Source organism: Nannospalax galili, unplaced genomic scaffold, assembly GCF_000622305.1.
Source record: "Nannospalax galili isolate Female #2095 unplaced genomic scaffold, S.galili_v1.0 scaffold1024, whole genome shotgun sequence".
Lineage (NCBI taxonomy): Eukaryota > Metazoa > Chordata > Mammalia > Rodentia > Spalacidae > Nannospalax > Nannospalax galili.
The window spans coordinates 712,929-740,305 of record NW_008351455.1 but is presented as its reverse complement, the minus strand read 5'-3'; the positions used below and the strand labels follow the sequence as shown (position 1 = coordinate 740,305).

Below are 27,377 nucleotides of genomic sequence, written 5' to 3'. Positions count from 1 at the left end.
TTATACAGCCACAAGTAATGCAACCAGGGATCTCCACCCTGATGATGTTATCTAATCCTAACCACTTTTCCAAAGTCCCATCTTGAAAGACCTCATAGTGGAGATCAAATTTTAACATGAAGAGCCATGAGGGACACTCAAACTATATCCAAACCAGAGGAGTGGTGCAAAGCAATTTGTCTTTAACCTCTGAGGGGTCATTGTGACAGCCTCCAGAGATCTGGACCTTAAGAAACTCTGCAAAAGTGATCAATTTCCTTGGGGTTTATGGCTTACACTCTGACATACATATGTCTCATTAAGGTATCTAAAGCACTTACTTCCTGTTCATCGGGTTCAAGCAACCTAATGTCTTTAACACAGTGGTCAAGGAGAGTTTATGTTCCATAAACAAGATGGTAAAGGTGAACCCTTGGACTTTGCCCATGCAAATTGGAATAGATTAAAAAAAAAAAGAAAAAATATTTGCTGTCTTAGTAGATGCATATGCACACCAGATGCCCAGCTCTGTGCTCATTTGCTGTGGTGGAGACAGAACAGCAGCTGTAAGTGGCATTGCTCTTGATTAAATTTAAGACAATTCGTAGTTACCAAGGTCCTTCTGCCATCTGTATAGGCCAAACAGGTGAAGTAAATGGGGATGCGATAGTGCCACCCCACCCCTGCATCTTCCACAGGTTTTATGGTGGTGCTGATGTCTGCATTCTTTAGGACTTCTATTAAGAGTAGCAAAAGGCTTCCTTTTTGGCCCATCCTACCACAATAGCCCTCACTTTGTATCAGAGAGGAAATGTGGGGATTCTGCTAGTTACTGGGTATGTATCTTCCACTTATATCCTGAAGTGTTGAGCAAATATAGCTGTATCTTGGGTCTGCAGGTTTCCTGGGACTACAGTGATTTATACCTTGGTCAAAATTCCATTAATCACATGAGTGCCATAAACTCTCAGTTTGATTGGCTAACCCATGGGTATTTTGTATTCTTTGGAACTAGAATGAATTTATAAAGTGTCTAATAATCCCTGAAATATCTGGGTTTCTCCTTTTTCCTAGTGCTAGGTCACCCTGGGAAATGACGTCAGGTTCCTTTGAGGAAGGCTTAGAGGAGGATTTGTAGTATATACTTGTGGCAACATTGGAGGGTCACCCTGAGTGGGACTAACTTCCCCTCACTCAAGGGGGTTCTGTGTCTGTGATCTGGCTTAGTATAGAGACTGGATGAGGAAGGATGACCTCATTATGATGGCATAAGCCAGGTTTCAGATGGCAGATCCAGGGGTTTGCCAACTATGAAAATCAAGGGCTAGTTCAGATGTCTTCCTATTTAATTCTTAGAGTCATCTAGGTTCCTGTCAGCCCTGTAGTGTTTAAACTTTTAAGTACTACTTTATCTCTGATACCCATGGCCATAAGTATGTTCAACCACAATGCATCTACCTGTGCCAGTTAAGTAGTGACGTTTGGCTACTGCCATCCCAGCATCCCTGAAATTGGGGAGCTAGCTCAGTGGAAGCATCTTCCCCCATCATCTCTAGTTGCTACAGAGTTTTTCTGCTGTTGCCCTCACAGATGTATTTTCTAGTGTCTTCATGTAAAGACTGTCACTGGGACACTCCAGGGGTTCATTTAATCTACTAAACAGTCACTTTCAATATATTAGCACATGAAGTCTAGGCTTGCTGGTAAGGCACTCATGTTAATTATTTTAGCTCTATTTTTTTTCTTTTTATTTGGTCCTTGGCAAGTTTTCACATCATCTCATCTGTGACAATACTATTTGTGTGTGTGTGTGTGTGTGTGTGTGTGCGTGTGTATATGTGTGCATGTGCTATGTGCTTGTACATGGGCACCAAGATGCTCTTGTGAAGGTTGGAGGACAGTTTTTGGAAGTCTGTTCTGTTCTTCCACTGTGTTTCTGAGGCTGGGTCTCTCTTGTTCCTTGCTGTGTCTTCTAGGCTAGCTGGCCCATAAACTTCTGGGCCTGTTCTCCTGTGTTTGCTTCTTATGCCAAATGAATGCTGGGATTACAGATGCAGGTCACCACAGTTGGCTTTTTACAAGGGGTCAATGGATTGAATTGAGGTCTTCAGGCTGTGTGCAAGCAATTTTACCCACAGAGCCATTCCCTGGTCATTTTCTGTTTTGAGATAGGTCTCATTGTAGCTCTGCCTGGACTCTATCTTGCTATGTAATCGAGGATGACCTTGAACTCCTGACCTCTGGAGTGCGTGCTTCATCATTTCCAGTTCATGACACTGCTCTTGACATTGAGTGGCTAACCTACACATGCAGATTGGAATGCACTGGTTCCGCTGTCATCCACAATGCATCTACAGAGTATGGCTTTTTGTTCTAGGAGAGTTGTGCTGTATTATTTATCTATTGAAATATAGTCATTATAAATCCCTTTCATTTTTCATTTATAATATAACTAGGGCATGATGTAGATCCTTTTAAGAAGATCTGTGTGAATAGATAATTTTATCTATTCATTTCATTTCAGGACAGTAAAGGAAATAATGTGTCTCGTAGGGTTGGGTTGTGATCTATTCTTTCCCCCTTCAAAGGATGGCCTTCAGAGGCCTGTGTGGTGGCACACACCTGTAATTCTGGAACTTGTGAGGCAGACTTAGGAGGACTGAGAGTTCAAAGCCAGACTGCAAGCAATATAGCAAGACAGTGTCTAGAAGTGAGGAAAAAAGGAGAGAGGAGATAGTGTGCAACTAGCCAGCCTCAAGAACTTATGCATATGCATATCTGTGACTGATGACCCAAAGCAGATCTTTGTGAATCTTCCAAATGACATCATTCGTTATCTCTCTTTGGAAATACAGTTATATTTAGCTAATGAATTCCCTGCCCTATTCAGTTTACTTACATGATATTGGTAAATAGTCTCACCAAATACTGGTGAAGAGTTACTTCATATATGCAACAATCTGCATTGTTTGAGAAGGGTTTGAGTACAATTATTGTTTTGGGGTATCTGTATCACTAGTAGCCAAGCAAGGGGAGCCAGGAGGGTGCTTCTTTAGTTCCTCTTTTCTTCATGCATTGAACCACGATCTCTAGGATGGATAAGATTAACTTTGGTATTTAGGGTTGTTTAGCTGGTTTACCGGCTAGAGTAGGTGGACAAGAAACGCAAGGATGCGAAACAGATGCTGTCATTCCCTTCTCTCATGAAATCTTTGGGAAGGCACTGAAAATGGGTAGGAAGAATCTACATTTGATTTGAGAATGATCAGTAGAGGAGTGTTTGATCTTGACCCAGCTGGGGCCTGTTGTTAACAGGGTCCTGAAGGTTTGCTCCATGGCCTGCCAGTATGCACCTGGGGCTGCCTGGGGCACTCCCTCTCCCACTTGCCTGCTTAGCTCTTCCTCCTGCTCTAGGTCTCAACTCCTGCCATCTCTCAGGGAAACTTTGCCTTCCCTGAGATCTTTGACAAGTGCCTCTACTCCTGATCTCTTCTCTCAGTTTGAAATTGCATTCAACAGCAGTGACTGTTTATGTGAGCGTCCTCTGAGAGTAGCTATCTCACCTGCTTATGCTGTTTTTCTTCATGCCTACCCACTGCTTGAATGAATAAATGTTCCAAGTACCAGCATTTACTATAGATTGTAATTACCTCTGGGTTAGTATCCCGTGTTGTTTTCTATCTGTTGGGAAGCATGGTAACTTCATATTTCATAGAAATAAGTCAGACAGGATGGTGGAAACCCTTGAGTCCCATTAATGCAGAATTTAGGACCACTATTCTTCTTTCTCCGTGTCACCCGCACTACCGAGACCCAAGTGTTTGAATTTAAAGGTGGTGTGTGGCTTCGCTGGTAGATGGAGGTGAAGAGGGCCGAGCCCCTGTCCTCCCACCTCCAAGAGAAACCCTTACTCTGCATTAACAAAGAGGTTGTCAGAACCCTGACTCCAAGCTCACGTGGCAGAATTTGGAGAGCTGGAGCAATCTGATGGGGGAAAAGGTTTAGGGAAAGGGGGTGTGACGCAGTCCCAGGGTGGATGGTGGCGCCTGAGTGACCACCGTTCTTGGCCCCTGGGGCGTGTCGGCGCGGGCTTGCACATCAGTCTCGTGCGCGTGGGTGAGAGCCCGGGGAAGGCTGGAGGGCCTCCCGCAGCGTCGGGGACAGGTGCCGGGCGACAAGCGGCGGGCCGGCGGCCTGCGAGGCGCTGCTGTGGGCGGCAGGAGGCAGCGTCGGCCCAGGCGGCGCGCGGCGAGCAGGCAGCGCGCGGTGATGTCAGTGGCGGCCCGGCTGGCAGCGGCCGGCACTTCCTGTATAAAGGCGGGCGGTCTGCTGCGAACCCCACGAGCCGGGCTCGGGCGCGAGCAGGCGGCGGCGGAGCAGGGGGAGGGCTGTCCCTTCGGCCCGCCATCCCTTCGGCTTTCCGGGTTCTCGGCGTGACATCCGCGGAGCGGGGCCCTGCATGCGTGTGCGCGCGGAAGAATGGCAGTGCTCAAACTCAGCGACCAGGTAGGGGGCGGCGGCGGGGCCGGGGCCGGGGCGCGGGCGGAGCAGAGCGCGTCCGCTTGATGTTTACGCGCGGCCGGGGAGGAGCGTGCGCGGCTGCCGGGCTCTGCAGCGCGCTGTCCCTGCGGGCCGCGGTCGGGCCGGGCCGGGGAGCCTCGGGCCGAGCTGCGCAGCGCGGGCGCCGCCAGCCTGTGGCTGCCCTGGGAGGCTGGTCCGCGCGGTCGGAGGAGGAAGGTGGACGCCGGGGAGAAAGGATGGCAGCCCGGGATCCCTCTCGAGCCTAGCGGGGCACCGGCCCAGACCCCGGCTGTCGTGCCATCGGGCTGTCTTTATCGGTTGTATGGGACATCCCGACTTCCTCTTTAGTCGCCCAGAGGCTGGGTATGGGGTGCGGGATGGGGGCCTTTAGAGACGCGGTCTCTGCTGGGATGCCCCTGTATCAGGTGAAGTCAGGTCCCAGGCAGCACTCGCGGGCTACTCTCTACCCGTGCCCATCAGCGTTGCTGCTTTCCTCGCTGAGACATCACACGGGCAGTTCTGGAGTCGGCTTGGAGCAGTGGGATTATTTGCTGAATCGGATTGACAGTCCTTGCTGCGTGGTAGGACCTGGACACTAAGAGAAGCCCAACCAAGTTGTGTGACACAACACCTCTTCGAAGCTCTTTGTGGAGGGGGCGGGGGGGGCGAGACTTGCTCCTCCCAGCCGGGGTTTATTCAACAACAATGTCATGAACATTGTTTTGGGGTCCTGATAAGCGCCGGTCTTGACTTTGATGTGTGAGGCCAAACACCACAGCCCAGGTAGATAAACACTTCAAACTTCTCAAGTGGGTGTATTTGGCGTCTTGTTACTTAGTATCCAGCCAGAAGGTCTGGTAATTTAAATGCAACCCATTACTGCAATGATCTGTTCTGCCCTTTTGGATTAAATTTCTTCAGCTTGTTTTCCTTAAGTATTTACAGACCCCCGCTCCTCCCTCCCTTCTCAGTGCAGAAATCACTGAGTTAAAACTCATTGTTAAATTTAGCAAGGAGAGCAGCTGGTAATTGTGATGAATCTACTTGCCCTTACTGGCTCCCCCGAAGCATTTAAAAGCACTTGTAAATTGATATTAGGATTTTCTCCATCCTTTGTTCACAAACTTGCCAACTGTTAGACATTTGCTTGTTTTCAGTCTTAGAGTTTTAGTGTGTGTCTCAGTGGTATCAACTTTGATGGTTGATACCACTGAGAATTTACTATACTTTGTAAATTCCTAATTTGGCAGAGTATAGAAAATGATTCTAGTAGTCATTGCTACTGCATATATTTACATGTAGAATTTTAATTGTAATGTTGCTAATGCTCTAGCCTGAATCCTTGTTTTCTAAGTAAAACTATCTGGAGAAGGGAAGCAAGTCTTTCCTAAGTACCTCAGATGTTGGCCCATGGAGCTGGGACTAACTCCCGTCTCCCACCTCCAGAATCTTCTAGCAGCCAAAAGCTAGAAACTCCAAGATATCTCCATCCCACCAGATATATTGAAAGGGGTAGATGAAGGAGCACTTTCCTAATCCAGTTCAACTCTGGTGAAAAGTGTATTATCACCGGGCTTAGAAACACAGGAAGTTATTCTCCAGCACTTATCAGAGTAGGCCTTTCAAAGATATTTGTCTTTGAAAATGTTTCTAAATACTCCCTCTTTGTTACCCCAGTCAGCTACAATTGCCACCAGGGAGAAAGATGTATTATCTTCATTTGACTCCATCTCTGGAATCACAGAAAGAGCCAAGGAGTTCTGTGACTCAAGAACACCTAAAAACCACCGGCCTATTTTGGTACAAAGCCAGAGGAAGACTGAGTGGGGAGGTGGTAGGGTGGGGTGGGGTGTAGTGGTTAGCAAAGATGGTTTCTGGGTTTCTTTAGGTCCAGGAAGTATGTTTTTTGCCTTATATAGTCTTTTTGTTTGAAACTCATTTCTTCGAAGTTGGTTCTTAACCTCATCTACTCATATTAGCAACAACTAAGCCCCTTCTAGAAGAGTTTTGCTCCATCACTAAGTGGGGAGCTGTCTGCTTGGAGTCCCTGCTGCATTCTGTAGTGGAACACCTTGCTGTCTACTCAGGGATGGTACAACCATCTCATTCTTATGCTTCCCTTGTCTGTTAAATTCCCCATCTGTATGGTGAATCTTGCCTTTTGTCATGGCTCCTTGAGCTTTGGTTTGAAGACACAGTCTTGCTCTTGATAACTTGAATCCTAAGTTGTATTGGTTTGCCTTTGGATGTAGTTGAAGTGAGGGTGATCACCGATGAATGTTGAGGGCTGGAACCTGTTGGGTGGTAGTGGTTGCCACCATGCAGTCAATCCTGCAGTGATCTCTAAGCCACGCAAGAGGACTGTCTTTTCCTAACTGTTTTAGAAAAGTAAAAAGTAAGGGGGAAGGGAGAGGCCACTGTGGTTTTTTGTCTTTCTACTATGAAAAGGAACTGGGAGCTATTGCTACAAACAAACAAGATTGACATTTAGCACTTCTGCATTTGAACTCTGTCCTGTTTTCATTTTTCTTACAGTGTTAGGGGGACCAACCATCTTAGTTTTCCCAGGACTGAGGGGTTTCCCAGTATGTGGTATGAAAGCTGGGAAACTTTGAAGCAACTGGAAGGAATTGGTTACCCTTAGTAACATTGTTATTCCACTATTTAATTTATAATTATTTCCTCATAGATGGACATTAAGATGCTTGTTTGTATCTTTGGAGAACTGAGATAGATGTAAGTTTGAAGGAGTTTTTATCATGTATGAATGCAATGTGTTTTAGCTTATGATAACTACATATCTTATTGCAATTTGATTTTATATTGAACATTTAGGGTGCATTCCTTATGTCACACAGAGTACTGTAGAGATTTAAGTATATGGTTATATTGTCAATGTGTCTCTTTCCCTCAGTTTTTTTCTTTTTTTTAAAGATATAAAACCAGGCTGGTGAGTCCTTGGGCAACATTCGAATGGTCTACTTTTCTGATACGAATTTGCTACTGATGGCAGAAAACCTGCTCCATCTCTGTGAAGAGTCTGGTAGACTAACTGCTTCAGCAGGTGGCTCTTTTGGAGCTTCCCGCCTGGAGGCCTTCTGGTTTAGTGTCTGCTAGCCAACTCCTAGCTCACACTTGAGTCACCTACCTGCTTGCCAAAGGCAGTGTGTGACAGCTGTGGCAGTGACCAGAGACTAGAAAGTCTTAGCATTGGAAGCAGGATTTCTGGCCCGGTGTGGGGCCTTGGGACATGCTTTTATTGTGCTGCCCTGTATTGGTATCCACCCCTCTATGCACTGGTCTGCAAGCAAAAGTTGTGTATGCTACAGGACAAAGAGGAAAAGACAACTTTTGGTCCCTTTTCTGGTTGTTTGTGACCCAGTGATATGGTTTTTGGAATGCATTTGAGGGCTGGTTATTTCATGGCTTGTGCCTAATAGTGGTTAAATTGATTGTGCTCTTATTGTGTGCTAGGCTCTTGCTGTGAATCATCGCTCTTAATCCTCATAGTCATACTAGGTGGTAGATGGTAGTGTGACTCCTACTTTATAGATGAGAAAACAGGACCAAGGAGGCTAATTGACTTGTTCAGGCCACACACCCAGTGAGTGATTGAGCACAGTGTCGTACCTGGCAGTCTTAATTGCACAGGTAGGGCTCTGATCACAAGACTATGGTTTTCATAGTTGAAACGGCAGCACAGGTGTATGACCCTGCTTTTAGTTATAGGAAGCTCTGGAGAAGCAGCATTATCCACACTCCTATGCTTGGGGTCAGACCCACCCTGCCAGAGTAAGGAATTGCTCCCAGGCCTCTGCTCCTGCTTGTTTTGTATCTGACCTGTCTCCTAACTGTGTCATCTCTGCAACCCAGTGAACGCAACCCAATGTTGGGACCTTGGTGATTCTTTTTCTTATTTATTTATTTTACAAACACAACTTGTAACCATCCTAGGAAATCAGAAAACTAGACAAGCAAAAAGAAAAATAATGAAGTCTTTGAGTCCTCAGTCTCTGTGCTCAGATATAGCTACCCATGACATCTTATTATGTTTCCTTTTAGGTTTCTGTTTATCCAGATACAGATTTTAAACTTCCTGTGTGATAATATCAGTATTTTTCACTTGTGTACATAGTGATATTATGTTCTCTAGACCAATGACTTCTAAGTAAAGTTATGCTTCTTTTAAATATATGACTGGCTGCTTCAGGGTAAATGAAGACAGCAGCACAGGGTCTAACCCTGAATAGACCGAGCCCACGTTCTGCAAAGAGCTCTTCCTGTACAAGGTTGATGACCAGAGGTTGATCCCAGGAACCCACATAAAAATGGGAGAAAAGAACAACTCCACAGAATTGTCCTCTGACCTCCACATGCACATGATGGCACCCACACCCACATATGTGTATACATATGTGTGCACACACACAAATAATTTAAAAACTGATATGATACTTTTGTTTACTCCAAAAGAAAAGTCAATATTGAAGCTAATAAAAAATGGGGCTGGGGTTGGGTACCTGGGAGGCAGAGGCATGTAGATCTCTGTGAGTTCTAGGCTAGCCTGGATTACATAGTGAGTTCCAGGCCAGCCAGGACTACATAGGGAAACCCTGTCTCAAAAAACCAACTAAACAAACAAAAAACCCAAAACAAACAAAACCAAAACATCATCACCACCAAAAAATGGGGTTGGTGAGATGGTTCAGTGGGTAAAGCTACTTGCCACCAACCCTGAGGACCTGAATTCAATCTCTGGGACCCACATAGTGGGAGGAGAGGACTGACTCCTGCAAGTGGTCCTCTGACCTTCACTCATGCTGTGGTACATGTGTGCCTAAACCACCACATATTTAACAAATGAATAAAATGTAATCAAGAAAAAAATTAAAATTTTTTCGATTTATTTTTATTCTATGTGTCTGAGTGTTATGCCTGCATGTATGTAAGTACACCTGTGTTGTGTAGTACCTGTGGAGGACAGAGGAGGGTGTCTGATCCCCTGGAACTGGAGTTATGGATGGTTGTTGGCTACAGTGTAGGTGCTGGGATTTGAACTTGGGTCTTCTTCAAGAGCAGTCAGTGCTCTTAACCACTGACCCATCTCTTCAGCCCCAAGAAAAATGTTTTTCTTAAAAAAAATTATTTTTATTTTATGTGTATGAGGGTATTGCCTGCATGTATGTGAGTGCATCTGTGTAGCACAATGCTGCTGAGGTCAGAAGAGGGCTTTGGATTCCCCTGGAACTAGAGTTAAGGATGGTCTGTAGCCGCCATGTGGGTGCCGCCATGTGGGTGCTGGGAATCGAACCTGGGTCCTCTGCAAGAGCAGTCAGTGCTCTTAACCACTGAGCCATCTCTCCAGCCCCAAGAAAAATGTTTTAAAAGTAAACTAGAGGGGGCTGGAGAGATGGCTCAGTGGTTAAGAGCACTGACTGTTCTTGCAAAAGACCTGTGTTCGAATCCCAGCACATACATGGCAGCTAACAACTGTCCATAATGCCAGTTCCAGGGGATCTGACAGCCTCTTCTGTCCTTCACAGGCATTGTATGACATGGGTGCTCTTACCTACGTGCAGGTAATACACGCATACAATAAAAAAAATTAAAAAATAAACTAGAATAGTGATTTCTGGGGCTGTTTTAAGAGTTGTTGGTGTTTGATATTGTTTTAATGTCTCTTTATACATGAAAACTACTGGTGACTGGTTCACTGTCCTTTTTTGTTCTCCCTGATCCATCAAAATGCCCATAGATGATCAGGAGTTACATAGACTTTGGCCGACCCCATAAATTTTATCTAACACAGGGTCTGTTGAGAATGCTAGGGGCACTACTAAGTACTGAGCTGGAAACAGATGTGAACCAGGACTGTCTAGGTAAGCCTGGACATATGATCACATACAGAATCATACCTTGACTCTGCTCAACTGAGGACTGACTGTGACACTGAACTAGTTTGGCTCCTGTGAGTCAAGTCTACACTGGAGCAAGTAGAACATAGTCCATTTTATGGTCATATGCAAGCCCAGGGTTAGAACATGGCATCTACCTCATACCTCATACCTCTGAGTGGAGAGTGGTAGATTGTAGGAGCCATCTAGTAGAAGCATTCTGACTCTTGTAGTCAAAGATGGGGGAAGGTGCGGTGACCAGAATCAGTGTTTGCATTGGGCATAAGTTGGGGGAGGCAGTCTATATTGTATATTAGCCAACACTTGGCAAGTCAAACTTGGCTCTATGAGCTCCAGGTTCCTCTTTGTAAAATGAAGATGTTGAACTAGATGCCTTGGTGGTGCCTGGGCTCTGCCCTGTCTCTCCCATGATTCAGTCCTTATAATGGGGTTTGTGTTACAGTCTTTCTTATACATGTGGCTATGATGAAAGTATTTGCACACGAGCTTTAATTTGTCTAGGTAGCAAGGTCAGTCAATTTCAGGTTCCTGAAGAGAGTTTTATACAATGTCAGTGATTTAGAAATCAATGCTCATTCTTTCATGTACTTCCATTTATAGATAACCTAAGATTACCTATTTTATAGATGGTTCCTTTTATTAATAATCTTGTTTGCCCTTGGTTGCTTTCAGAGATTGAGAGCAGATAGTTTTTCTGACTAGTGTTCATGTTTGGGAAGAGTTGGGAGCCTCAGAGGTTGAAATTAGTGATTTATGAATTGAGCTTCAAATTGTGATAGTCCTAATTCTTAAGGATCTTTTCTAGCTGGGCATGGTGCACATACTTATAATCCTGGCACTCAGAAGGTAGAGGCAGAAGGATCAGGAGTTCAAGTCCATTTTTGGCTATCCTTGGCTACATAGTGAGTTCAAAGCCAACCTGAGTTCCATGAAGACCTAGCTCAAAAAAAAAAAAAAAAAAAAAGGTCCTCTTATTTGCCTCCCTTTTTTAACGCCTGGGTACTTGCCTCCCTTTTTGAAAACTGAAAAATTGCCTGGCACTCTCTCCCTTACCCATCCTAGTGTATCTTTAATACTGGAAGACCATTTTGCCCCAAGGAAACTCTCAGAGCTCTTAGCAAAAATAATTAGATTTGTAGAAACATCTGTGTAGCCCTGACATGGAAATTTAATGAAGTCCTAACTTGTCTCTAAAAGTTTCAATATAAAGTTGCTTTAGTTTTCTTTTTATTTAAAAAACAACATCAGACTGGGAGTCAGAGGACTTGGATTCTACTTACGGCTTTGAACAGTCTCTGGCCTCAGCTTCTTTGCCTATGCAAAGATGCTGAAGGGTAGAGAATCTTTTAAACTCTTCAGTCTCCCGTTGCAAGAAAGCTGCCCTTCCCTCCTCCCCTGTGGTGATGGCCACTTCAGCGATTCCCAAGTCTGATAAATAAGACCTGAGTCCTGCTGAAGGGCCAGGGTCCTTTCCCCAAGAAGGTTTTGTGGAATCTCCTGGAGTATGATGTGGGGACAGAAAACTGAAGCTGTTCTTATTGTAGTTCTTGAAATTATTTCTCCTCCTCCTCCTCCTTCTCCTCCTCCTCCTCCTCCTCCTCTTCCTCCCTTTTCCCTCCCCTTCCCCTTCTCCTTCCCTCCCACCACCCCTTCCTCCCTTCCTTCTCTCCTTCTCTCCCTCTCTCCCCCCTCTACCCTCCCTTTCTCCCTTCCTTTCTTTCTGAGATAAGGTCTCCTGTAGCCCCAGCTGACCTGGAACTCACTATGTAGACCAGGCTAGCCTCTATCTCACAGAGATCTGCCTGTCTCTGCCTCCTGAGTGCTGGGACTAAAGGCATGCACCACCATTCCCAACCTCTTGAATTTCTTGCAGGGCAAGAGACACAATCCTTTGCAGACTTTGTGTCCCTCATGAGCTGGCCATGGTAGCCTTTGTCAGCTGTGCTGCTCTGGGTTCTCCCTGGGTTCTCCCAGGCAGGGTGCCTTTCTGTAGACTCCATCTGGGTCTGACAAGTCTATTTCTCAACTGTGGGCCTGGGGATTGCATACAGCTGGCAGAGTGACCACGAACTTCTGTCATCAGGCTTTTCTTTCTGTTAGAGATGGGTCATTGTCTGGAGAGGAGACAGGCTTTGGAATCTGTTACAGGCAGGATGAAGAGAAAAATTGGAAAGTGAGAGAGGAGATGTTGTACAGACAGGTCACTAAGCAGAAATTCAGGTCACCTGGGGCCAATCAGCCAGGAACCGTGGAACAATGGACCGTAGCGGCCGAGGCTTCTGTAAGCCTGGGTTGATCAGATTGTTTACTGAGTTTGAACTTGGGAAGAAAATATTAGAATTCATATTCCTTTAAAGAACTCATTCATTTAAACTTCTGGGTACTTTAGTATATGTTGTGTGCTAGTCCCACTTAACCTTTGTCTTTGCTTTTCACTTGCTAGCTGGCCAGGTCAGTACCAGCACTATGCAGCAATCTTCAACTGGTCTCACTCCATATGACCTACACTCTGCTCTCAAACAGAGCAGTCAGAATGGTGGAACTTAGTCATGTAAACCCCTGCTCAAAACCCTCTAATCCCACACGGAATAAAAGCTAAGGTTTTCACATGGCCCATTGTGCCCTCTCTACGCGGTTTCCTCCACTCACCTGTTCTGTGTCCTCTGGTCCTCTTCCTGTTCCTCTTCTCTTGCCACATTGGTCCCCTCACTGTTTAGTGAATATGCCATGCACCCTCCTGCCTCAGGACCTTTGCATTTCCCTTTCCTTCACAAGTTCTTCCCCAGATAAAGCACATGACTTACCCACCTCCTTCAGGTCTTGGCTTAGTGTTACCTTCTCAGTGAGTTTCTTTCTGGCCACCCCATTTAAAGTGACCACCCCACATTTCCTGTCCACCTTTAGTTTTTCTCCATGCTATGTATCCCTCTAACACATATTACCCTCCCCCTTTTTAAAATGAAAACTTATGTGTGGAATAGAGAGATTGTTAGCCAAAAATTTCTTTTTGATAGTTTGGTTCATTCACTGCTATATCGTCAGTACTTTGAAGTGTTACATAGTAGATGTTCAACAAATATTTATTAAGTGAATACAGTAAATGTGTGTGTCCGTGTACAAACGTTTTTTACTCATGAGGTACTCAAAAATTTTGAAATACTCCTGTAAATAGGATTTCTGTATGTACATTTGAGGAAACTGGATTTCCATTTAAATAAAATGAAGGGAAATAGTTTTTGCCTTATTAGAAGAGAAAGTCATCACATAACTGCTCTTTTTTGAGATAGTCCTGGAATTTACTATGTAGACCACACTGGCTTTGAACTAACAGAGATCTGTTTTCCTCTGATTAAAAAAAATATATTTTATTTGTTATTTTTATTTTACATATATGAGTATATTGTCTGCATGTATGTGAGTGCACCCATGTTGTACAATGCCATGGAGGTCAGAAGAGGGCTTTGAATTCCCCTGGAACTGGAGTTAAGGACGGTTTGTAGCTGCCATGTGAGTGCTGGAATTGAAGCCAGGTCCTCTGCAAGAGCAGTCAGTGCTCTTAACCACTGAGCCATCTCTCCAGCCCCTCCTCTGATTTTTGAGTGCTGGTATTAAAGGTGTGAGATACCATACCCTGCCTACTTACATACTATCTTTTACTCCTTAAGCTTTTCTAGTGGTGGGATTGTAGGGTCATTAGCCATGTAGTTGAATCTGAGTAAGTTCCATTCTGTTTTTTTTTTTTTTTTCTGTTTTTGATACTGGGGAAGTATCATGACTCTAGGGGACACTAGTAGAAGGGAAATGGTGACCCTAAATGTTATGGGAAGGGGTGCTGGGGGCACATGGGATCTCCAATGCTTTCAGTCATATAACAAGTGTTTAATGTACTCTACATGACAAAGGCTCTGCTGGGGCTCTCTGTTCCTCCACTTTCCTCAAAGTGCAATAATGGTTAAGAACAGGTACAATAAAACAGAAACTAGACACAGGACTAGAAATGAGGAGACAGGTAGGATCAAGCTTTATGGTATTTGATCCTGACAACATTTCTATGTGAGTAGTGATAATCATTTAATTTTCTGTTGAGGAAAATGAGAGTTGAGAGGTTAAGGAATTTACTTGGGGCCTGTGAGTCTGGAAGTCCCAGTGGGGCAAGCTTGACTCCAGGGTTCACATTCTTCCTCCTATGCTTCTGGTTCCTTGAAGCAGGGTCAGTGTCACAAGAGGCCTTTTCTAGATGGAGCTCCTGGTCTCACTGGGAATGATATGGATGCCTTGTGCATGGAAAACTCATCAAATGTTTATGGGATCTGTATGACATATCAAACAGCTGTCAAGCCAGGTACAGGTTTAGGCCACATTTGGAGTACTAACTGGGGACTGCAGGAGTTCAGAAATAGAGTCATTGAGAAATACTTTTGGGAGCTGGAGGGGGTTCATCTGATGCTTGAGGAAGGGACTGCTTTAGGTAGCAGTTGTGAGCAACATGCCATGTACATGTCAGGTAACATGGAGAATGAGTTTTTTGACCCATAGGGTTCCTGTTAGGTAGGAAGAAGAGGTAAGGAAAGAAATATCTGGGACTGGAGAGATGGCTCAGGGGTTAAGAGCTCTGGATGTTCTTGCAGAGGACCTGAGTTTGATTCCCAGCATTTACATGGTGGCTAACAACTGTCCCTAATTCTAGTTCCAGGGGCTCTGACGCCCTCTTCTGACCTCCGTGGGCATTGCACAGCAAAGGTGCATTTATACACATGCAGGCAATATACACACAGAATAATAAATAAAGTATTTTTTAAAAAGAGAAATATCTGCAGCCTAAATTGGATAGTCAAGGTTCTGGTGTATTAATGGATGCTTCTCTGGGGTTCTGATCAGCAGGAAATGTCTTTGCCTGGACAGTTGGAGGAGGGTGTCTGAGCCTTTGCAAAGCTTGTTGCTTACATTTATTTCATAGGCATGATATTTCACAAATTAATTTGAACCTACCTCATTCCAAAAAGTATTGACACATAAGGTAAAGTGAGACCCTCTGAGTACGTCTGTGTCTCTGCTACTTCCTGCTTGGGTGGAATGGTGCATGCATGGCTTGTCATGGCAATGTTTTGTGGACAAACGTCTATCCTGGAATAACAGGGACTTCACTGAGAGAACCTGGCTGGCTTTGGTGGCACAGAATATTGATGAAATAATGCAGTGGGCCTGGAGATGCCCTGTTTTCTCTTTCTTTTCTTTCTCTCCCCACTCCTCCCCTCCCCTCCTCCCTCCCCCCCTCCTTCCCTCCGTCCAACAGGGTCTCTCTGTAGCCCCAGCTGACCTGGAACTCATTATGTAGAGCAGCCTAGCCTTCATTTCACAGAGATCCACCTGCCTCTGCCTCTCAAGTGCAGGGACTGAAGGTATGCACCACCATGCCCACCAGATGCTCTGTTTTTAACCAGATAATTTTTTAAAAAAACACTATTTTTATTTTTTGTGTGTATGAGTATATTGCCTGCATGTATGTAAGTATACCCATGTTGTGCAATGCCCACAGAGGTTAGAAGAGGGTGTTGAATCTCCTGGAACTGGAGTTATGGATGGTTGTTAACTACCATGTGGGTACTGGGAATTGACCCTGGGTCCTCTGCAAGAGCAGCCAGTATTCTTCTTCTTTTTTTAAAAAAATTTGTTTTTATTAAATTTTGTTGTATTTCATACAGAATATCTCATTCCCACCAGCACCCTCCCATATCCCTCCAACTGGAACCCATATACTCTGTCCTGAGTGTTAAGGCCCATTGTGTCAAGTCGGTGTCCCCAGACATTCCCCAGTGCAAGGGCAGCCAGTACTCTTAACCACTGAGTCATCTCTCCAGCCCCATTAACCTGATACTTTTTTTTTTTTTAAGTAAAAAGTTACGGTATCCAAGCTATGAGAAAAATTATAGGAAGAAAATGAGCCCATTTCTTAAAAAAAGAAAATCAATTGCAAGGAAAAAAATGGTGAAGAGCAAACATAAATACATAGATTAAAGAGACTTGCCTTAGGGCTAGAGAGATGGCGGGGGAGGGGGGATTGGGGGTTAAAAATGTGTACTGCTGGAGAAGTGGCTCAGTGGTTAAGAGCACTTGCTGTTCTTGTACAGGACTCAAGTTTGATTCCCAGCACCCATGTCTGTCTGACAGCTCACAGTTGCCTGTAACTCCAGCTCCAGGGGTTTGGACATGTCTGGCCTCCATGCTCACCTGCACATATCCACACAGAGGCACACACACATACACATAATTAAAAATAAAAATAAATCTTTTAAAAAAGAGGCTTGCTGGGTGTAGTGGTGCACGCCTTTAATCCCAGCACTCGGGAGGCAGAGGCAGAGGCAGAGGCAGGCGGATCTCTGTGAGTTCGAGGCCAGCCTGGTCTACATAGTGAGTTCCCAGCCAACTGGGGCTACAGGAAGACCCTGTCTCAAAAAGACCAAAAAGAGACTTGACTCATCAAAACCAGTTACCAATTGCAGGAAGTAGATTTGGATTCCAGTTTAAACAAATTTACAACAACAACAACAACAGCAAAACACTTCTCTTAAATAATTGGTGAAAGTTAAATAGTGACTGAATAGTTGATGTTAGTGTGAATATGTTATTGTAGCTGTTCTTAAGAAGAAAATCCTTTTACAAATCAAACAACAAAGCCACAAAACTTTGCCCAAGGCACTAACAAGCCACAAACTAGGCCTGGAAGCCATTTCTGTTTCTTTCCACTTCTTCCTGTTCCAGTTGGGCCCTTGGAAGCTCTACACTATCACTGATAGCTTGTCTTCAGAAAAGTTGTCAGTGTCTGTTTTGATTATTAAAAAAAGCACACACTGTTGTTAGTTTTGTTGTCTAAAGAAATGCATGTCGGAGCTGGTTGTGAGGACTGCAGCTGTTGACTTAGCTTCAGTCCTTTCATAACTAGATCTGATGTTTGAGCATCTGACTTAGAACCTCATTTTCCCCCTCTTGCCCTCCTTTTCTCCCTTCCTTTCCCTTTCTCCCTCTCTTCTTTCTTTTCTTTTTCTTTCTACAGTACTTCATTGTAGCCCAGACTGGCCTCCAAGTCACTATATAGCTGAGGATGACCTTGAACTTCTGATCCTCCGGTCTCTACTTCCTGAGTGCTGGGTTGCAGATATGCACCACCACGCTTGCTTAATGTGGTGCTCAGGATCAAACTCCTACCTTTGTGTCTGCTAGGCAAGTACTCTACTGACTGAGCTATATCCTCAGCCAACAATCCCTTCTTAGGTGCTTCTAGGAGGACCTGGGTTCAGTTTGTTCCTGTGAGATAGTTCAGATATTTGGAAGTTAACTTAGAGTTTCTCCAAATCACCATGTTAGTAGTCTTTAAAGCAGTTTCTCTTTAAACTGGGTAGCTTTAACAGGCAGGAAGAAGTTACAAAGTCTCTGTGTAATGATGCTGTTCTTTCGTCACAGGAAGTGGAGATTGGTTATTATTTTCAATGGTTTTAGTCCTTAGGCATGCCAAAATACTGTCACTTATTTCTACATGTGTGAAAATTCTTCCATAGCATTTTTTTTTTTAAAGGGAGGAAACAGGATTCCAGTATGTAGCTCTGGCTGGACTGGAACTTGCTATGTAGACCAGGCTGACCTGGAACTCACAGAGATCTTACTGCTTCTGCCTCCTGAGTGCTGGGACGAAAGGCTGCATCATCATGCTCAGTTTCCATAGTATTTTTAATGAAGTCTAGATTTAAGGATACTGAAGGCCATTAACTTAAGAGCTACCCACAATTTGAATAAATAATATTGTCACCAGCAATTTAGAAGCAAAGTGACCAAGGATTTAGCCACTTTGGAGCCTCGGTATACTTATGTTTTGGGACCACTGAGATGAGTGTCCCATTTAGCTGATAAGGAACAGTCTTCTTCCAAGAAGTTCCACTTTCTAGCAAAAGGTCTAATATCAAGGTCCTGGGGCACTGAACTTTTGTATATCTGTTTTAAAATATGACATCTTGTTTGAATAGGGTTCAAAAGCAGTACATAGGAGTGGTGTAGTTGAGAGACTACTGAAGCTGATGTTTGGAAATTTGGACTATACACACAGCTCTGCTCTTAACTGTTTGTCTCTGTCTTCTTGTGACACAACTGTCGTTGATTGTAAAATGGGTATGATAGTATTTGCTTCCCAGGGAAGTTGTGATGGTTCAGTGGGAAATGTCTGAGTAAGGAGTCCCTGAATCTTGGCTCCTCATTTGTCAAATTAAAAAGATGAGTATTTTAGGGTCAACTTTAGCTCTTTCAGAATATAGTTTTAGTTATTTTTGGTTTTAAATTGTGATCATTTAAAAATTTATTATTTTAATTTTTTTGTATGAGTGTGTATCTGCATGTAAGTATACTCATGTCATGCAGTGCCCATGGAGGTGAGAAGAGGGCATTGGATTCCCCTGGAACTGGAGTTATGGATGTTTGTTAGCTGCCATGTGGGTGCTGGGAATCAAACCCAGGTACTCTGCAAGAGCAGCCAGTGCTCTTAACCACTGAACCATCTCTCCAGCCCCCTAAATTTATGGCTTTTTATCTGGTCTTACTTCCCTCTAACTTAAACGATTTTGTTACAGAGATACTCCTTTGTTTTTGTATGAAATCTATTTAGTACCCTATAGATTTATTTTTAAATATTTGATTATTTTTTATTTTGTGTGTATTAGTGTATTGCCTGCCTGTGTGTAAGTGCACCCGTGTTGTGCAATACCTGAGGTGGTCAGAAGAATGTGTTGGGTCTCCTTTGGAACTAGAGTTATGGAAGGTTGTTAGCCACCATGTAGGTGCTGGGAATTGAACCTGGCCTCTGCAAGAGCAGTCAGTGCTCTTAACTGCTAAGCCATCTCTCCAGCCCTGTACCCTATAAATTTATTATGTGCTTTCTTTCATTTTGGTTTTATCAATTGGCATAGTTTATTTAATGCACACTATTTTATATTTAGATAGATCCAGTAGGATAAGAACATATTGAAAAGAAGTGGAGTTTGCAGTTGTTCTTGTTTTAAGTTGTTGAAGAGGACTTTGAAAATTACAAAAAGACTACTTCCTCTTTGCATAGGGTAAAACTTTTTTTTTTGAGGAAGTATGTTTTGGTAAAAGCAAAATAGTTTGATAGAACTGTTGTCATAAAGTCATCATGAAAAATGTTGTCATGACAAATGTCTGAAAAACACTGGCATAGAATGTCAAGCTTTTGATGAATATGTACTGGGGTAAAAAACAATAAACATAGGCCGGAGCTGTGGCTCAGTGGGACAGTGCTTGACTGGCATTCATGAGCCCTAGGTGCAATCCTCAGCACTGCCAGGAAAAAAAAAAAAAGGAAACCATTATGAAAATAACAATAACAGAACCAAAGCAAAACAAACCTAAATCATAAAGGTCTCTGAAAAAAAAATGATTAAAAAAATCAGATGAACCCGGTGTGGTGTCCCATGCCTTTAATCCCAGCACACAGGAGGCAGAGGCAGGCAGATCTCTGTGAGTTCAAGGCCAGTCTGGTCTACATAGTGAGTTCCAGGCCAGCTGGGGCTACAGGAAGACTCTGTCTCAAAAAGACCAAAAATAAAAAAATCAGATGAACTGGGTGTGGTGGCACATGCCTTTAGTCCCAGCATGGGAGGAGGTATGTGGGTTTGAGGCCAGCCTGGTATACACAGCAGTGAGCTCCAGGCTGGCCCAGGCTATATAGTGAGACCCTGTTTCAAAAACACAAAACAAAACAACACAACAAAACAATCAGATGAAGGATACACTGTAAAATGTCATTTTAATTTGGACTTTTTTTGTTTTGTTTTGTTAGAATGACAAGATACTACTTAAGGAGTATGTAGGTTAAACATCATTAGATATGTATGTGTGTTTTAATTTAAAAATATATTTGTTTCAATAGTAGAAATATAGGACAAAGTATTAAAACATCATAGGGAAATGAAAATGAGACTCAGTACACAATAAAACATAAAATAGAGTAAAGAAAGAAAAATAAGGCAAAAGTAAAAGAAAGTTAAGAGGAGAAACTTTTTTTTTTTTTATGAAGGACATCAGGAGTCTGGAGAGATGACTCAGTGATTAAGAGTGCTTCCTGCTCTTGCAGAGGATCCAGGTTCGGTTTCTAGCACCCAAGTTGGGCAGCTCACAACTGCCTGTAACTCTAGCACCAGGGGGATAATGCCTCTGGCTTCCACAAACAGCTGCATCCGGCATTCGTGTGCATCCCCCCCATACACATAATCAAAAATAGTAAAAATAATCTTAAAAAAATAGAGGAAGGGGCTGAGTATAGCAGAGCACACCTGAAATCTCAGTACGTGGGATCAGGAGGCAAGAGGATCATAAGTGAGTTTAAGGCCACAATTGAAACAGAAGAACAGGAATGGAAGATAGGATTAGGAGGGACTGATAGAAGGCTGACTGTGTTAGTTTCTGTGGGGTGGGGAATAGGTATGTTAGAGATGATGCTCTTGAACTTTCTGCTAAATTGATCATCAGCCTCTCCCAGAATAATTAGCATGGGCCAGTATGTATGCCTCAGCTTTGTTGACACGTCTTAGAGTTCTAAGATTGACAAATGGAGGTTGTTACTTAAGCTAAAAAGGAAAGTGACCAGAATTTGCAGCTCAGAAACAAACAAACAAACAAACAAATCAGGCCCATGAGCTATGTGGCCCATCAGAGGGTCCTGATGATTACCAGAGAACTTTAAGATTGGGTGTGCTGACTGACTGGCAGACAAGAACTCATTTTGTGTAGCAGGAAGGAAGCACTGGGGCTCCTGCACCTAGCAACTGGGTTCCTGTGACATCTCCGATTTTGAGCATTCTACCTGTCCCAGAGAGCTAAGTTCAAGGTCATTTGTTTTCATCATGGTTTTACCTTTCCAATCCAGCCTTCCTGGAGACGGAATAGTATTTTTTAAAAAATTTATTGTTTTATTTTATGTATATGAGTGTATTGCCTGTATGTGTGTAAGTGCACCCATGGTTGTGCAATGCCTGCAGAGGTCAGAAGAAGGAATCAGATCCCCTGGAACTGGAGTTACAGATGGTTCTTAACCACCATGTGGGTGTTGGGAATCAAACCTGGGTCCTCTCTAAGAGCAGTCAGTGCCTTTAACTGGTGAGCCATCTCTCCAGCCCTAATGAATAGTATTTTATTTACTTATTTTTATTTTTTATTTATTTTTTATGTGTATGCATGTATTGCCTGCACGTAGGTAAGTGCACCTGTGTTGTGCAATGCCTGAGGAGGACAGAAGAGGCTGTCGGATCCCCTGGAACTGGAGTTACAGACAGTTGTTAGCTGCCATATGGGTTCTGGGATTTGAACCCAGGTCTTCTGCAAGAATAACCAGTGTTCTTAACCATTGAGCCATCTCTCTGGCCCCCTGAATAGTATTTTAAAAAATATTTTATTTATTTTTATTTTATGTGTATGAGTGTATTGCCTGGATGTATGTGAGTGCACCTGTGTCATGCAATGCTGCGGGGGTCAGAAGAGGCCTTTGGATTCTCCTGGAGCTGGAGTTAAGGACAGTTCGTAGCTACCATGTGGGTGCTGGGAATTGAACCCGGATCCTCTGCAAGGGCAGTCAGTGCTCTTAACCGCTGAGCCATCTCTCCAGCCCCATGAATAGTATTTTTAATGCCATTTCGGCTATGAATGGCTGTGAGAGGCTGGCCAGTCATTTTGCCTTCCTGGGACTCAGTTTCCCTTTAGAAATGAAGATTGTTGATTTGGATTGTCTTGTAGTTGCTCCATCTATCTATAGCTGTAGGGACTGGCAAACGTCTGTCCACAGGCTCAATCTGGCTGCTGCCTGCATTTAAATGGTCTATGGGGTAAGAGTAATTTTCATATTATGAAATGGTTGAAAAGGATCAAAAGAATCATAGTTTAAAACACACAAACATTTAATAAAATTCATATTTCTGTGGCCACGATAAAGCTGTACTGGAACACAGCCTCCCTGGTTTGTTTGTATTGTCTGTGTGGTTTTGAGGCTACAACAGTGAAGCTGAGGGTTTGCAACTGAGACTAGGGCCAGCAAGGCTGAGAGTATTTAGTCTCCAGCCCTTCCCAGACAAAGCCCGTGGAGCCCGGTTCTCATTCCACAGCAGACTCAGTACCACACTCCTCCGAAGTCAAGTGCTATACCCTGATTATTACCTGGGCTGCACTTTGATCTAGATTTAATTAGATTATGACAGGAATTCTTGCTGCTATTTTCTACAGGAGAAAGTAGAAGCTTAGTTAGCTTTTCTTGGTATGCTTCTAATTAAAAAGAAAATCCTCTTTAAAACAATAGTTTGCTTGTACCTCCACTTTTTCTCCCCTTAGGAAGCACTGTGGAGAAGGGATCATCTGTGTATGTTTTAAATCACTTGCCTTTTAAACTGGATGTTTAGACTCCGGATATGGACCCAGAAAAGGTTAATATGTAGTGATGCGTTCAAAAAGCCAGATGGAGAGAAGCTCTTTACCTCTTATGTTTGAGAGCTAAACAGACATCTTAGTATTTTCTACTTTCCATTGTTTGTTAAAAATACTGTTTTGAGTTTGAGTAGAGACTAGCGGTGGCAATGGCTTTAATTGCATAGAAAGCTAACTTTAAATAAATCTTTTGAATGTATAACCAAATATTATAAAGCTTAAATAAATATTTGTGCTAATTATCTAACATTTCTCATTATTCTATAAAGTCCTTGAAGAAGATAAGCCTGAAGTTTCTGTAAGTTATACATGTGGGTGAGTGTGTGTGCCTATATGAACACACACGTATGGTTTCATCATAGTTATAAAGAGAATCTGTCTCCCATTCCTGGACTTTTAGTAACTTAGACTGTTATGAAATTTCTAGGCCTGGAGTTACCCTTGATCTTGGAAGAAATGAGGGGCAGAAGGGAGGTCAGTCAACAGATGTCTCTATTCACTTAGTAGTCAGGTTCATTTTCCTCTTGATTCATGAAATAAAGTATTAAAGCCAAAGATATTTGCTTATGAGAAGATTCGTAAATAAATGAATGCAGTGTTTGACTTTAGAGATGATGACAATGACTTGGAACCCAAGTCCTCTGGGAATCTTTGACACTTTCTGAATAACATCCTAATGATCAGGTGAGCCAGGAAGTTAATGCTTGAATGCCCACTTTTTCATAGGGAAAACTGAGGCTAGTGGCTGTTACTTAGCTTGCAGGTTCTTAGTAGAGGGAAGACTCTTGTTTCTGGCTGGGTCTGAGGCGCATTTCATTTGCCTGTGCAGTTCTTAAGCAGCACTTAAGCAATCACATGTCATTTCTAGTTATATTTAGGATGCAGCCCAAAATACTGTATAAACACTCTGTAAGAGAATACTCCAGGCAAACGCCTGGGTAATTATTATGTGGGTCTGTCTCAGGTCATCTGCATTATCCAGATTAGAATGTTCCACTCACTTCCAAGTTGGCCTAGGAAAGGGAGCCATTGTGTGCAGGGCGCAAAAGATGGTGCCTCTTTGTCCCCTTTGGGTGAAGAGTATTGTGATACTTACGAGGCTGAGGAACTTTATTCATGCTTGAAAATACTAGTAACTAGTAACAGTTCTAAAATACTATGGCTTTCCCACACTCTTGCGCCCCACCCCCAAATACTTAAACAATTTGCTTTTTTTTTTTGTGTGTGTAGTATTTTGTGAGGAGTATCTGGAATTGACTCTCTGGAGGGATGGTTTTTCTAGAGAACTGCATGGAAGCTTAGTGTTTCTTGTGTGTATGAGTGTATTGCCTGCATGTGTGTAATTGCACCCATGTCATGCAGTACCCTCAGAGGTCAGAAGAGGTCAGAAGATTCCCCTGAACTGGAGTTATAGATAGTTGTTAGCTGCTATGTGGGTGGTGGGACTCGAACCTGGGTCCTCTGCAACTCTGCAAGAGCAGCCAGTGCTCTTAACTGCTGAGCCATCTCTCAAGCCCCGGAAGCTTAGTGTTTAATGAGCACTTTCATTTTCTTTCTTACATGGAAGGTGCTGCTTTTTTGTCAAGTCTCTCACTTCTGGTTTTAGTCCTTTTTTAGCTCTTGATTAGTGTGTTGTTTGGAAAGGGTGTTGCTAAGCCATATTTATGTGCTCTTCACTTCAGGGGAAAATGTTGGCTCCCCCACTTTTTGATATACCAGACTGTAGTTAACCCAGCAGCTGATGAATAATGATTGCTGAATGGATCAGTGATCCGCTGCCAGTTTCTGTTGCTGGGTTGTCCTTCACTACCCACTCCAGTGCTTTCATTTTGCCCTCTTTGTCTCCTCTTGACATCTTCACCAGGAAGGCAGGAAGGACAGGGAGTGATTAATTTTTTGTTATGTAAATAACCTTAGTAAAAAAATTGGTGGTAGAAAATACTGCCTTTTTGAGGGGCTGAGGATGGACTTTTTATTTTAGTTTTCTTTCATTTATTGTTTTTGTGTGGGAATGTATGTGCTATAGTTTGCTTATAGAAGTCACAGGAGAACTTAAGGGGGTGGGAGAGGTGTCAGTTTTCTTTTTCCATCACGTGGGTCCCAGTGATTGAACTCAGGTTGGCAGACTTGGTAGCACGTGCCTTGCCTGGTGAGGGATTTTTCTTTTTTTAAAGACAGGGTCTCACTATGTAGCTCTGGCTGGCCTAGAACTCTCTATGTAGAACACGCTGGCATGGAACTCACAGAGATCTGCCTGCTTCTGCCTCCTGAGTGTTGGGATTAAAGGCTTAAACCACCACACCAGGTCCAGGGAGGGAATTTTTTTTTTTAATGTGTACAAGTGTATTACCTGCATGTAGGTAGGTATACCCATGTTGTGCAGTGACTGCAGAGATCAGAAGAGGGTGTTGAATTCCCAGGAACTGGAGTTAACAGTTGTTAGCTGCCATGTGGGTGCTGGGATTCGAACTTGTGTCCTCTGCAAGAACAACCAGTACTCTTAACCACAGAGCCAACTCTCCAGCCCCAGGGAGGGAATTTTTAAGTGATAGTTTCTTAAATATGTATAGTTCAGAACTTGTGGGAAAACAGTGTGTCATGATGTTAACAGAGCTGAAACAGCTTTCCCTTACTCCAGTATTCACTAGTCAAGGCAATAGCACAGAGGAAATTTTCTTTCATTTTGTGTGTGTACATGTGTGCAGGTGCATGTGCCTGTGAGTGCATATATGAAGGCTGGACTTGATGTCAGATGTCTTCCTCTATCACTTTCTACCTTGTTTTTTTGAGACTGGGTCTCTCTTAGAACCTAGATTTTGATGACTGGGTTCAGCAAGCCCCTGGGATGCTCCTGTCTCCACCCACCTCCCAGTGCTGAGATTACAGGCTTACACCTCTATGCCTCTGGCTTTTCTCTTGGACTCTGGGGATCTAGTCTTAGTTCTTCATGTTGTTTGTGCAGCAAGTACTTTACTCAGTCATCTCACCAGCTCTAGAAGAATTTTTTTGTTCATCACTTTTTGGGGTTTTGAGGATTTTATTTTGTGTGTGTCTATGTGTTTGTGTGTTTGTGTGCACATGTGAGTGTGTACACAGATGCCAGATGTTGATGTTGGGTGTCTTCTTCAATTGCTTCTCATTATTTACTTACTTATTGTATATGGTGTGTATGCCTTGTGTGTGTGTGTGGGGGCACATAGTCCAGGATGCAGGAGTAGAGGTCAGAGGACAGCTTTATGGAGTCCTCTCTCCAACTTTAAGTGGGCTTCAAGTATCTAAGGTTGCCAAGCTTGTACAGCAAGTGTGTTTACCCTTTGAGCCATCTCTCTTGCCTTCCACTCTATTTTGAGACAGGGTCTCCCACTGAACTTAGAAGCTCCCTGACTGGCTAGACTGCCTGGTTAGTAAGCCCCAGGGATCCTCTTATTGCTACCTCCCCAGTGCTGGGATTCCAGGTGTGCACTACAGTACTGGGCTTTTTGGGTGGGTGCTGGGTATCTGAATTTAGGGCCTCATGCTTGCCCACAAAAACACTTTTTGGATGGAGCCATCTCCCCAGCTGCTGTTCTGAGGATTTTAGACAGCCTTTCCCTGAGGCAGCTTTTAAAGACCTGAGCAGGAAGTCACAGTTCATGTGAGTTAGCAGTTTAAAGCTTGTAGCTTAGTTGGGCCCTCTGGAGGCTAAACATGATTCCCGTTACCCTCCCAAGTGGATTGAGAGAAACCCAAGCCAAGAATATCTCAGTGGAACATTTTCACCTCCAACCCCAGATTTTATAAACTGTGTATTCCCTGCACATTTTTTTAGTTTGACGTCCAAAGTTTTCACCATAAAGTTAGAAAGATACCAAGGATGTAATTTCTTACACAATGTAAATATTGATTTTTAAAGTGAAAACATTGTATCACTGTTTAAATTGTATTGAGTGGAATTTAAACACTGTTGTGACTTGGTGTGCCCGTCATCATTTAGAAGATACATGAGCAAGCACTTCCTCAGTAGTCAAAGATTTATATTGTTTCTTTGCCCCTTGAATTTTATTCAAATGTAATACCATTCTAATTAAAAATTTAAATTTTTTTTTATTGAGCTTTTTGTGACAGAACCTTACTATGTATCCCCAGCTGGCCTGGAACTCCATGTGTAGACAGACCATCCCAGGCTGGCCTCACTCTCACAGAGATCCACTTGCTTCTGCCTCCCCAGTGCTAGGATTACACCATCACATAGCCCATCATGCCTGACAGAAATGCTGGCCCGGAACCGTCATCTTCCATTGTCAGCCTGCTGAGTGTTGGGATTGCAAGCATACACTGCAGTGCTGGCTGTGAAGCATTTAAAGCTGGTGGTGCACACCTTTAATCCCAGCACTCGGGAGGCAGAGGCAGGTGGATCTCTGTGAGTTCAAGGCCAGCCCGGTCTACATAGTGAGTTCCAGGCCAGCTGGGGCTACAGGGAGACCCTGTCTCAAAAAGATAAAAAAAATTTTGTTA

At 43.5% G+C, this 27,377-nt stretch overlaps 1 protein-coding gene across 5 annotated transcripts in view; it reads left to right on the top strand.

The window, feature by feature from the left end:
• Positions 1-4,268: 4,268 nt before the first annotated feature.
• The window catches only part of Ankrd44 (ankyrin repeat domain 44), a 350,075-nt gene continuing 326,966 nt past the window's right edge, over positions 4,269-27,377 (top strand). For all 5 annotated transcript variants that reach the window (XM_017801989.2, XM_017801990.2, XM_029553616.1 and 2 more), the window contains exon 1: positions 4,269-4,485. In XM_017801989.2, coding sequence (XP_017657478.1) covers positions 4,459-4,485 — 27 coding nt within the window. In that variant the 5' untranslated portion in view covers positions 4,269-4,458. The remainder of the gene's footprint in view (positions 4,486-27,377) is intronic.